At 42.7% G+C, this 12,729-nt stretch overlaps 1 protein-coding gene across 2 annotated transcripts in view; it reads right to left on the bottom strand.

Annotated features, from left to right (window-relative positions):
* DHTKD1 (dehydrogenase E1 and transketolase domain containing 1) overlaps nt 1-11,841 on the bottom strand; it is a 61,753-nt gene extending 49,912 nt beyond the window's left edge. The window contains exons 1-3 of one of the 2 annotated variants that reach the window (XM_077469218.1): nt 11,425-11,841; nt 4,681-4,833; nt 4,063-4,274 (exon numbers count right to left, since the gene is read on the bottom strand). In XM_077469218.1, the coding sequence (XP_077325344.1) occupies nt 4,063-4,274; nt 4,681-4,833; nt 11,425-11,587 (528 nt within the window). In that variant the 5' untranslated portion in view covers nt 11,588-11,841. Of the gene's footprint in view, nt 1-4,062; nt 4,275-4,680; nt 4,837-11,424 lie in introns of both variants that reach the window. The other variant, XM_077469217.1, reaches the window with a different exon arrangement.
* Between the last annotated feature and the right edge of the window lie 888 nt (nt 11,842-12,729).

The following is a 12,729-nucleotide window of genomic DNA, read 5'->3' as shown; positions in this document are numbered from 1 at the left end:
AAGACCGAAAATTTTGAAAAAAAAACAAAGCAAGTTTTTCTTTGTTTCTGTTACATTTTTTTTTGTAAATGAGTAAGTTTTCTCCTTCAATGATGGGCACTGATATGACTGCACTGACGGGTACCTTTGGGCACCGATAGGTGGCACTGATGACACTAATGGGTGGCATTGCTGGGCATCACTGATTTCGTTTAGTACATACTGGTGCCAGTGCCCATTTGTGGGCACAGATTGGGCATTCATTTGAACATGTGGATGGCCATGGGGTACATACCTGGCCATCCACATGATACCTGGTCATCCACATGTTGACCCCTTCCCTGGTGGTCCTAGTGGCATCCTTGGTGGTCCAGTGTGGTCATCCGAGGGGGGGGGGGGGGGGCTGCACTGATAAACAATGAGGATCGGCTCTCTACTACTGGCGTCTGTCAGACTCTAGTCAGTAAAAGCCGGTCACTGGCTCTTCCTATTTACATTGTGATCAGCCATGATTGGACATGACTGTTCACATGGTGAAGAGCCTCCGTCGGAGGCTTTTTACAGAGAATGGTGTAGTGGTGTGTCAGACTGACACACTGCACCACCGATCGCCGCGATGTGCACCCCCACGGCCACGCGGCAGCTGTTATCCTGAAGGAAGTCATATGACGCCCAGTCAGGATAACTGAACCACCACCCATCCATCATTTTGCTATGGGCCGGGCAGGAAGTGGTTAAGGATATAAAAATGTCTAATGAACATTTACCGACAGCTGTAAAAAAAAAAAATCACAGATTTTTAAAAATTGTCAGTAAAATTACTGTCAGTTAGCAACCCTGGTTGGCATTCAGACAGCGCAAGGACCTAATAGACTTTGGCTTACTTCAGACACGTTTTGCACTCCCATAAAATTCTATAAGAAAGTTAAAACCTGCTTGAAGCATGTTAAGAGCAGATCAGAAAGAGGTCAAATGCTGAAACTAGCGATTAGGGCCGGTATGAACAGTAGTGGCAGAAATCAGATATTTTTGTTGCGGCTCTCTCAGCGGTTAGGTGCACTATAATGACAGGTCACCGGCAGTCAACTCACAGCTATTCGCAGCTCTCTGCCAACAAAATTTTTCTGGCTGTGCAAAGAGCCGTGAAAAGCTACGCCAACCAGTAACCTGTTATTATAGTGAATGAGACAAGCGGCCACAGCTAGTCCCCCTTAAAGCGAACGTAATCCCATCGATTTAACAGTTTCAAGAAATGGTTACATTCCCGACACGTGCCAGAAATGTAACTGTCACATTGATTGTGCTCTCACCAAACTGTCAAACCATCCAATGACTGGTGTTATAACTGATCACATGTGTAGCATCATGGCAGTTGAGGATTAAACAGAGGCCAAGATGGAAGCTTCCTTGACTGAAAATGATAGGAGCATTTACTTCCACTTTAAATTGTTGATGTGAATGCAGCCTTAATGTATAAAAACATTTAATGGGGAACATCTTTAGAGTGGAACTATACCCATCAATTAGACGTTTTCCCAAAACAATTAAAGTAATGCTATGAATAATAACTGTCACATTTGCTTGTGCTTTCAAATGAACGGTTAAACCATCAAATGGCTGGTGTCATAACTGATCACATGTGCAGGACCATGGCAACTGCAGACCAAACAGAACCTAAGATGGCAGCTTCCTTGGCTGTTGTATGAGAGGGTTTAGTTCCACTGTAACCACTTAAAAAAAAAAAAAATCCCAATGGAATTTTAGCGAATTTTTCAAAAGTTGCACTTACTATCATTCTGAATTACATTACACTCGAGTATCAAGAGCAAACATCATTCAGAACATCCAACATATTTGTTGGATCTGTTAGTGAGCAGATGGGAATTTTTTTTTTGCATTTTTTTCTTTTGTGGAGTGTAATGTATGCCAGTGGTCATTTATAAAAGTGATCAATTGCACACAGTTATTCACAAGCAACAAAACACGGCTGCAGCGAACAGTTGTTGTAGGGGTTGGTGGGCCCTATTTATAGATGGCACTACCATGACTATTTAAAGAAGTGTTATTTATATATATATATATATATATTACTCACCTCCCTTTCACTCAAAATGCAAAAGCATTGTGTTACACAGCACTCTTATTAAGTGTTCTGTAGCAGAATTGCAAATCCAGATATTGATGTAATCAGCTTCTAGGTTTAAGCCAGCCATTGATGGATCAATATTTGCACGGTTCAGCAGGGACTGGCTGAATTTCGATCTATGTATGGGCACCTTGGTTGTACAGAAGTCCAATCAACTTCTGTACAATCAGCCTATTGGATTTTTCCGATAGGCAGAACCGATCATTGTATTCTGACAGCGGGGAAGGCTCCCCTGCTGTCAGCACAGCGAGAGGATTCTCCCATCCACATTTAGTGTGTGGATAGGAGAATGTGATCATATATATATATATATATATATATATATATATATATATATATATATATATATATATATATATATATATATATATATATATATATATATATATATATATTATAATCACATTCTCCTATCCACACACTAAATGTGGATGGGAGAATCCTCTCGCTGTGCTGACAGCAGGGGAGCCTTCCCCGCTGTCAGAATACAATGATCGGTTCTGCCTATCGGAAAAATCCAATAGGCTGATTGTACTGAAGTTGATTGGACTTCTGTACAACCAAGGTGCCCATACATAGATCGAAATTCAGCCAGTCCCTGCTGAACCGTGCAAATATTGATCCATCAATGGCTGGCTTAAACCTAGAAGCTGATTACATATATATATATATTCAGAAAATGCCAAGAAACAAGATTGGGAGTTTGGAGGTACCAAAAAAAAATCTTATCAAATCAAACTGATAAAACTAATTTCATAAAATTGTATTTAAACATACACGATTAAAAAAAATATCAATAAAGTTTTTAAAACCAAAACATGAATGATCATGTGGTCACAGTACAAAAGTTGATGGTTGGTCTCTACATGTTTTGCCATAATCATGGCTTCTTCTGGAGCTTTTGCAGGACCTTTATACAATGTCACCCAAATGTGGTCAAGGTTCCAAAGGACCCTTAGAGCCTGCCAGGATCTCCAATGAGGTATCAATGTGCCATAAAGAGGGGGGCAATACCTGTAAATCCACACCTTATTGTGATAAGGAATCAAGGAGTTCATATGCTGATAATTCTATCACTCCTATGAGGTACAATTCATATACCTGTAGTAAGCTTCAAAAAGGGACTGTGCAATCTAAGCACTTCATTCAGTGAAGATTACCAATTCGTTTCCTTAGTATCAATGTTATATCATTGAACCAGGGAAGACCAATATTGATTAGTATATCCTAAGGGAATATCCCTTTTAACCTCAGGTCTAGAATCCTGCAGGAACCATACAGGGCAAATGGCTACGGGGGACAGGAATTGGTAATCTTCACTGAAGGAAGTGCTAAGATTGCACGGCCCCTTTGAAGCTTACTACAGGTATATGAATTGTACCTCACAGGAGTGATATAATTATTCTATGAACTCCTTATCACAATAGGGTGTGGATTTACGGCTGTTGTCGCCCTCTTTATGGCACACGGATACCTCATTGGAGATCCTGGCGGGTCCTAAGGGTCCTTTGAAACCTTGACCACATTTAGGTGACATTGTATAAAAGGTCCTACAAAAGCTCCAGAAGAAGCTATGATTATGGCAAAACGTGTAGAGACCGCATGATCATTCATGTTTGGTTTTAAAAATGTTGATTTTTTAATCATGTATGTTTAAATACAATTTATGAAATTTGTATTATCAATTTGATGTGATTTTTTGGTACCTCAAAACTCCCAATCTTGTTTCTAGGTTATTGCATGTCCATGTTCTGTGTACTGTGGGAGGCCATATATAATGAATACAGGGTCCTGGGTTTAGTAACAGTAAGTAGAGTTAACATATTTATAGGTCATTGTGATGCATCACACTAGGAACTATCCCAATAACTAGGAAAAGCTCTGAGAAAGGAAAAGCAATACACTGATACAATGCCCTTTTGTCAAATATAGATTACCTGACATTCCAGCATCAGTCTGGCCAAGTGCTTCCTCTCTTCTGTGGAAAGGTGTTCCCTTTTCAACTCTTCAAATCTTTTAGAGAACCATTCCCTTTCTTGCAAGTGCTGCAACTGGCTTGTTTCAATGGAAAGTTGACCACAGTAAGTGTGGTCCAGGTATTCCAAGATCTCTTCCAGTGTTGCTTCTTCTTTTCCTATTTTCAGTATCCCTATTAGAGTAAATGATAATGGACAGAGCAATTAGAACAGCACAAATGCACAGATGTAGGCTACTTTCACAGGGGCAACTTTGTGTGCACCCAACAACGATCACTACCACGGATAGCTGCAGTAGCCGCTGACCTGTCATTGAAACATACAAGACTCAGCGATTGCAGTTAGCTGCTCACAGTTGGCTGAAACAGAAATCACCCATGCAAATTTAGCTTAAGGGTACGTTTAGAGGGGTGTTAAATGCTGCTCTCTGTATTGGAAATCAGCACTGCTCAAGCGCATCATTTATTATACATAAGAAATGTGTGAGTGGTGGGAGAGTCTGATAAGCCACAGAATTCTTTCCTTCATTCACAGATCCTGGTAAAGACTATGAAACAAGGAGGTAAAGTAAATTATTACCCGCTGTGCGGAAGGGTCCATGAAGGCCTTCGGTAATCACTTGTATTTCTGGTACCATATCCATAACTGCCTGACCAGCAAACAGTGGGTTGATTTTGGCAGCTTTGTGACCATGCTCACGATAAGCTGTAACAAGCCGTGCAAGACCATGATCTACTGCAAGACAAAAAAAAAAAAAAATAATGGAATCAAAGAGGTAAACTACAGCAGAAATGGCAACCAATCACACCATACGTGAAAGAACCAATGCAAACTAGTAGACCCCTTTAACTATACAAGAAAAACATTACACTAGAAAGCATCATACTACTATACGGTAGGTAGGAAAGTTAAAGGCAATCAGTCACTGTTATATGGGGACTATGCCTTACACAGTCTTCAATACCATGAGCCTACTATAATATTGGTCATTGTAGTGGCAATCAGAAGATGCATTTCTTCTCAGGCTGTTAAAAGTCACCATTCTCTTTAATAGATACAAAGTCCCCCCCCCCCCCCCCTCCCATTTATGATAGAGTAAAGGAGGGTTATAAACCCTCTCAATATTTTTTTTTTTTTTTTCCCAAACTGTATACTACTGGAGAGATTTCTCTTCACTTCCTGTCCCATAGCTAAAAAGGGAAGTGGGAGGAAGCCCCTGGTGGTCAGCAGAACTAGTGTCCCCATTGTGAAGACTAACCCTTTACTCCTGTTCTGGCGACAGCCCAAAACTTGGAATTTCCTTTCACTTTCCCTCTCGGTAATAACAGTAAACATAACAGTGAGGGTAAATCTCCCAAAAGGAGCACATATAGTAATAAAAACCTGACAGATTTCGATGGATTCTTTTTTCATTTTTTGTAAAAAGACATGTTCGATATTTCCAGCAGTGCAAACAACTTAGCTGAAGTTCAAAGAGAATTAACTGTAGTAGACAGATTGCAATTTACTGCTCAGATAATGAAAAGTAGTGGTTACGGGTTACTACCCTTTGTGCTCTATTCTTTCCTTAACAAGGCTGCTAGGATGCCTATATACAGATCCATATAGGAAAGTACTGCTTGCAACAATCAGGAGGCTCTAAGCCCATGTTGAGTTGACTAGATGTTACAATAAGAATTTTTATTACATTGCCTTGGGTAACAGATACTTACATGTCACTTTTGGGGAGACAACATGCCCTCCAAAATTCACTTTAGTTAAAGGGTTTGTTCACCTTTAACAAAAAACTGCCTCTGCAGGTAAGTGGCGTCTGTAGATACAAACACGTTGCAGAATTGACTAAACTTTAAAAATTGATATAAGTGAAGGCCATTTTTGTACTTCCTGAAGCCTGGCTGGAATACACCCAGGACATTGCTTGGAGAGAACTAGTTGTTACTGCTCACCTCCACCATCACAGGAGTGAACTTTTAAATGCTGAGCTCAGAGCTACTGCGTTAAGGAAGAGAAAGAGCTCACTCTGATGGTGGAGGCAGGCTTCAGGCGGTACGTAAATGGCCTACATCCATAGATAGGGCATTTATTAACTTTAGTCAGAGCTGCACATACGTTCGGACTTTTTGACAACAAACGTGCAAATTAGCTGTTTTGGAGCAACATCCGACCGAGTGTACGCTCCATGGGACAAACTTTTTCCGGTTTTCATGAGACTTTTGTTGGCTGTGCGAACGGACAAACTTTTTGACAACATAAGTCCGATGGAGCAAAGTCTGATCGTGTGTACACAAAACCATCAGACTTTTGTACAAAGTGCTCAGAACCAATGCAAAAGATCAGACAATACAGAAGTTGACCAAAGGTGGCGCTGGAGTAATTGAACGTCCTCTTTTGAAGTGTCGTTAGTACGTTGAAACGTCACTACGTTTGTGTCTTTTGGCCAACTCCCTATGTACAAAAGTCCACGGGAAAGTTTGTACAAAGTCCGATCGCGTGTATGGGGCTTAACATTCCAGCAGCTGAATTTTAGCAGCGAGTGACTTGCTCACAGAATAGCAGAATGGCAGGCAGTAAAATGTGTCATCACCTGCCATCCCCTACCACACGTGCTGCAGCTCTTTCTCCCACCTCACACCTCTAATGGAGTGAAAGGATCATTCCCTCATCAATGAAGAAAAGAAAAAGCTTCCGATTTGGATACAATTATGCACAGGCGTGCACTTATAAAATGCCCAATAATGGGGAAATGTACATTTCTAGAACGCTAGATCTTAACAGGTGTAGTGCCCAGCAGGGCCAGATATAGACCTTGGGGGCCCTGGCACCTTCAGGTTCAGTGGGTCCCTCACACACAGAAATTAAAAACCATGGCAAATCACACATCAAAGTCTGTTTATTGCATGTGATTGGAACCAATAAGTTATACATAAACAGAAAAGTTAAATGAATGACCCAACATTATGAGGTCAAGTGTGCATGCACGTGCAATCATACACTTGTTTCTTAAAGAGGAACTTTGGCTACTTTTTTTTTTTTTTTTTTTTTTTTATTCCCGATCTATTATTGCAGAGTTGTCCTCAATACATATACTCACCAGCCCAGTGAATGCAGCATTGTCCTGCTGCAGAACGCTGCCACCTTCTTCTCCGACATCATCAGGATTCAGCGGTCACTTCCTTGATCTTGCAGCTGGCCCCTGAAGACGTACCGCCACCAGCTGATGTGTGTCCCTGCTCCTACAGCCTCCTTGGATATCATAATTCTCACCCAGGCAAGAATGGTGATGCAGGATGGCACAAAAGTTAAAAAATAAAAATAAACACAGGTTTCAATTACTGGTAAAGTAACGTCTTTTTCAGGAGTCTTTCAAGACCACATTTTGAGAGAAGCTCCTCTCCCTCTACCCAGGAAACGCTGCACGTGCGTGGTCTTTAAAATGCCCTTTTAGCTAAACCCTTTAGTTTGTCTAGAGCAGTGATGGCGAACCTTGGCACCCCAGATGTTTTGGAACTACATTTCCCATGATGCTCCTGCACTCTACAGCATAGTGGAGCATCATGGGAAATGTAGTTCCAAAACATCTGGGGTGCCAAGGTTCGCCATCACTGGTCTAGAGCATCTCCAACCTGCTGGAAAGAGACACAACATAACAGGGAAAACTAACCCTCAACAATCACATAACAAGGGCGGCCAGTCACTGCTGTCCTGAAAGACTCTAGGAAAAGACGTTACCAGCAAGCGTAACTTGAATTTTCCCTAGTGTCTTTCAGGACAGCATCTTGAAAGAATAAACGAGTACTTACCATGTATGCGGGACAACAGCCTGCAGGACCTTTTGACCAAATGCCTACCTCTTGGCTGACATCAAGCCCAGTCTATAATGCCAGACAAACAGAGAAGCCTGTCCACACTGCAGCCCTCCAAATCAGTCCTGGTAACAGCTTGGTCTGCATATGTCAAAGTCAGTATCCTAGTAGAGAGAGTGTGCAGAGATGCCCCCTGGAACTTCCATCCCATTTCTTATATAAGCCCACCTAATTACCTGTTTAAGCCACTTAGCCAAAGTATACATGGAGGTTCTGCATCCTTTCTTGTCTCCTCAAAAAACAAAATGGAATCAGCCTTCCTAAACTCTTTGGTAGACTATAAATATTGAATGGCACACAAAGAGCATCTACAATTTGATTGTTTAGGGGAGCAGCCGGCCACATCATTTCTCCAGCTAACCGGCAAGCATGAGAAACGCTGGTGACAGCACCCCCCCCCCCCCCACTCGGAATGGCTTGATGAGAAAGCTGGCTACCAAGAACTATAAAAAAAAAAAAAAAAAAAAGTTATATATATATATATATATATATATATATATATATATTCACACCACACACACACACACACTTCCCAAAAGCTAACCCTGACCTAGATCAAATCTTGATCTATGTATTTTCCTGTTTACACTATTTTGTTTATTTTTTCCTACAATGTATCTCTCTCCTCCATTCAGGGGAGAGAAAAAAAAAAACACAGGGGTGGGCTTTAAAGTGACTGAGCACCGCCGCTTCATAGATGAAACCCGATCGGGTCCGCCTGAAAAGCAGACCAGATCAGTCCACTAGTGTGAAATGGGCCTTATGCCGCGTACACACGAGCGGACTTTGACAGCAAAGGTCAGACGGAACTAATCCATCTGACAATTCGATCGTGTGTGGGCTCCCATCGGACCTTTGCTGTCCAAAATCTGACGGACTTTAGAAATAGAACACGTTTCAAATTTTTTAGCTGGAACTCCGCCAGACCCACTTCCTATGGAGAAATCTGTTTGTCTGTGTGCTGGTCCGACGGATGAAAACAGACGCTAGGGCAGCTATTGGCTACTGGCTATGAACTTCCTTATTCTAGTCCGGTTGTATGTCATCACGTTCGAATCAGTCAGACTTTGATGTGATTGTGTGTGGCCAAGTCCGCTTCTTTCGGAAAGTCCATCGGACCTAGTCCGTCGAAAAGTCCAGTCGTGTGTACGCGGCATAAGTCTCAATTCACTTGTGTGTGTTGCTTTTGAATATTTCTGCAGTGCTTTTTTACTGGGCGGTGGCTTACAATGATCAGCTTTAGTAATGTAAACCTTTATCCCAAAAAGGAGTAAACCGCTGCAAAGGCTTATAAAGTAACCAGCTGGAGTTTAGCTTAAATTTCTAAGTGTGTCAAAATCTACTAGAATGTCTAACACCTTCCTGGACTGACAATGCTGCTGAGCCTCCTGTGCTCCTTCATCCAGAGTGGGGCCTTCATGGGGGGGGGAGGGGCACTCTAATTCAGGAAGTGTGTTATTGGCCAGATCACAAGGTAAAAACAGAAGGAAAGAAAGCCTAGAAAAAAATAAATGCAAACACCACATTTAATGAGTGGTAAACTGCAATATAGTTCACATTTTTTGGGTTCATTATGGGAGGAGTGTTGTATGCTTGGTTCCAGTAATGAAGGAGTGTACACTGATGAGGTTATTCTAGTTGATGTGATTTTTATTATGAAACTGAAGGAGAGATCTCCCCCCAGTGACTTATCATATAAAGCAGGAGGGCACAACACACACACACACACACACACACACACACACTGATCGGGGAGATCACACTATATATACACACACACACTGATCGGGGAGATCACACTATATATACACACACACACTGATCGGGGAGATCACACTATATACACACACACACTGATCGGGAAGATCACACTATATATACACACACACACACACACTGATCGGGGAGATCACACTATATATACACACACTGATCGGTAAGATCACACTATATATACACACACACACACACACACACACACACACACTGATCGGGGAGATCACACTATATATACACACACTGATCGGGAAGATCACACTATATACACACACACACTGATCGGGGAGATCACACTATATAAACACACACTGATCGGGGAGATCACACTATATACACACACTGATCGGGGAGATCACACTATATATACACACACACACACTGATCGGGGAGATCACACTATATATACACACACACACACACTGATCGGGGAGATCACACTATATATACACACACACACTGATCGGGGAGATCACACTATATATACACACACACACACTGATCGGGGAGATCACACTATATATACACACACACACTGATCGGGGAGATCACACTATATATACACACACACACACACACTGATCGGGGAGATCACACTTATAATACACACACACACACACACACACACACACTGATCGGGGAGATCACACTATATATACACACACTGATCGGGGAGATCACACTATATATACACACACTGATCGGGAAGATCACACTATATACACACACACACTGATCGGGGAGATCACACTATATAAACACACACTGATCGGGGAGATCACACTATATAAACACACACTGATCGGGAAGATCACACTATATATACACACACACACACACACACACACACACACACACACACACACTGATCGGGGAGATCACACTATATATACACACACTGATCGGTAAGATCACACTATATACACACACACACACACACACACACTGATCGGGGAGATCACACTATATATACACACACTGATCGGGAAGATCACACTATATACACACACACACACTGATCGGGGAGATCACACTATATAAACACACACTGATCGGGGAGATCACACTATATACACACACACTGATCGGGGAGATCACACTATATACACACACTGATCGGGGAGATCACACTATATATACACACACACACACTGATCGGGGAGATCACACTATATATACACACACACACACACACTGATCGGGGAGATCACACTATATATACACACACACACACACTGATCGGGGAGATCACACTATATATACACACACACACACACACTGATCGGGGAGATCACACTATATATACACACACACACTGATCGGGGAGATCTCACTATATATACACACACACACACTGATCGGGGAGATCACACTATATATATACACACACACACACACACACACACTGATCGGGGAGATCACACTATATATACACACACACACACTGATCGGGGAGATCACACTATATATACACACACACACACTGATCGGGGAGATCACACTATATACACACACTGATCGGGGAGATCACACTATATACACACACACACACACACACACTGATGGGGGAGATCACACTATACACACACTGATCTGGGACATCACACTATACACACACTGATCTGGGACATCACACTACACCCTCCATGCAGATCTGGCACTGACATTGCCCCCACACACACACCTGCACTGCCACCAGCTGTCTCGCTGAGCGATCCACGCACTCGGCTGCCATCTGGGTCGCTCTTCTTCGGTCTATAGCCGTACACGCCGCGCTCGGTGCGGTAACCTCTATATAGGAGCGGCCGCCATAGCCTAGCCCCGCGCACACCGAACCAAGCCGACATGCTCACCGAGCCCGCTCACAGAAGACACTAAAGGGTTAATAACCCTAATCCTAAAGCAGACTAAAGCGCATGCGCGACTCCTAAACCGTAGAGGGTGGGCTGTGCCCTCTAAGGCGCATTGGCTGGATTTGGGGGCGCGTTGCTGAAGGTACGGGTATGTTGTCCAATGGCGTGGAGAGGAGGGGCTGGTGAAAGTAAGTATGGGGAGAAGCTGTCAAGAAGTGCTCCCCCATCGAATAGCGCCCGTGATGTACTGCGCATGATGAGGCCACGCTTCAGCTGATTTGCCGATTAGCTGGAGTGACATGACTAGGGCGCAAGCGCACATCGAGGGGTAAGTGTAAGTGAGGTCACAAAGGGGCGGAGCGATAAAATGTAAGAGTGTGAGCCCAGATCCATGTGTACACCAACACAATAGGTGACTTGGGGGATTCGGAGGAGGGAGCGGACATCTTTAATGAAGGTTAGAAGGACACCCAACACCCCATATCATCCTATTATTAGGCGATAATTACAATGTATTTGAATTCTTTAAAGCAAATGGTAGGAGATAGGACTACAGGGCGGGGTCGGTTCCAACTAGAGGCGTGTCTGCTCCGCCTACCTGACAGATATTAAAACAAGATTGGTGTGTTTAGAGGAATGGGCGGGTCTAAGCGATCGCACCCTGCTAAGGTAACACACACATGGGATTGCAGGGGTGGGGATTCAGCTGGAGAGAGGTGGGGCCTACTCTGGTGACCGCTGACTCGCGCCTGATTGGGTGACCTCAGAGCGCGAGGTAATGAAGAGTGCTGTGCTGACTGCTGAGGAAACTTGTCTCCAGACGGGCAATGAGAGGAGCGCCACGGATGATTGCAGTGCCCCTAGTGGAGAGAAACCATAGCACACTGAAGATGTTCTTTTAGCAAAGGAGGTGATTGGCAAAGTAAAGACACGAGACATTGACATTATATGTGTATTTTGACGAATTATGGAACATTTTTAATACTTAGAGGATTATGAATGTATTATTGTTTGTATATGTATAGTCACTTACTGAAAGAATTGAGTTTCTTGTAATTGACATATATCTAATAGCTAAATTATCACTGGATTTAATTATGCTTTTATCTGTATATATTTCTATCAGTATTAGCAGT

This window comes from Lithobates pipiens, unplaced genomic scaffold (assembly GCF_037356315.1).
Source record: "Lithobates pipiens isolate NorthernLeopardFrog02 unplaced genomic scaffold, aLitPip1_a1.2 Scaffold_8, whole genome shotgun sequence".
Classification (NCBI taxonomy): Eukaryota; Metazoa; Chordata; class Amphibia; order Anura; family Ranidae; genus Lithobates; species Lithobates pipiens.
This window is presented reverse-complemented; position numbering and strand designations above follow the sequence as displayed.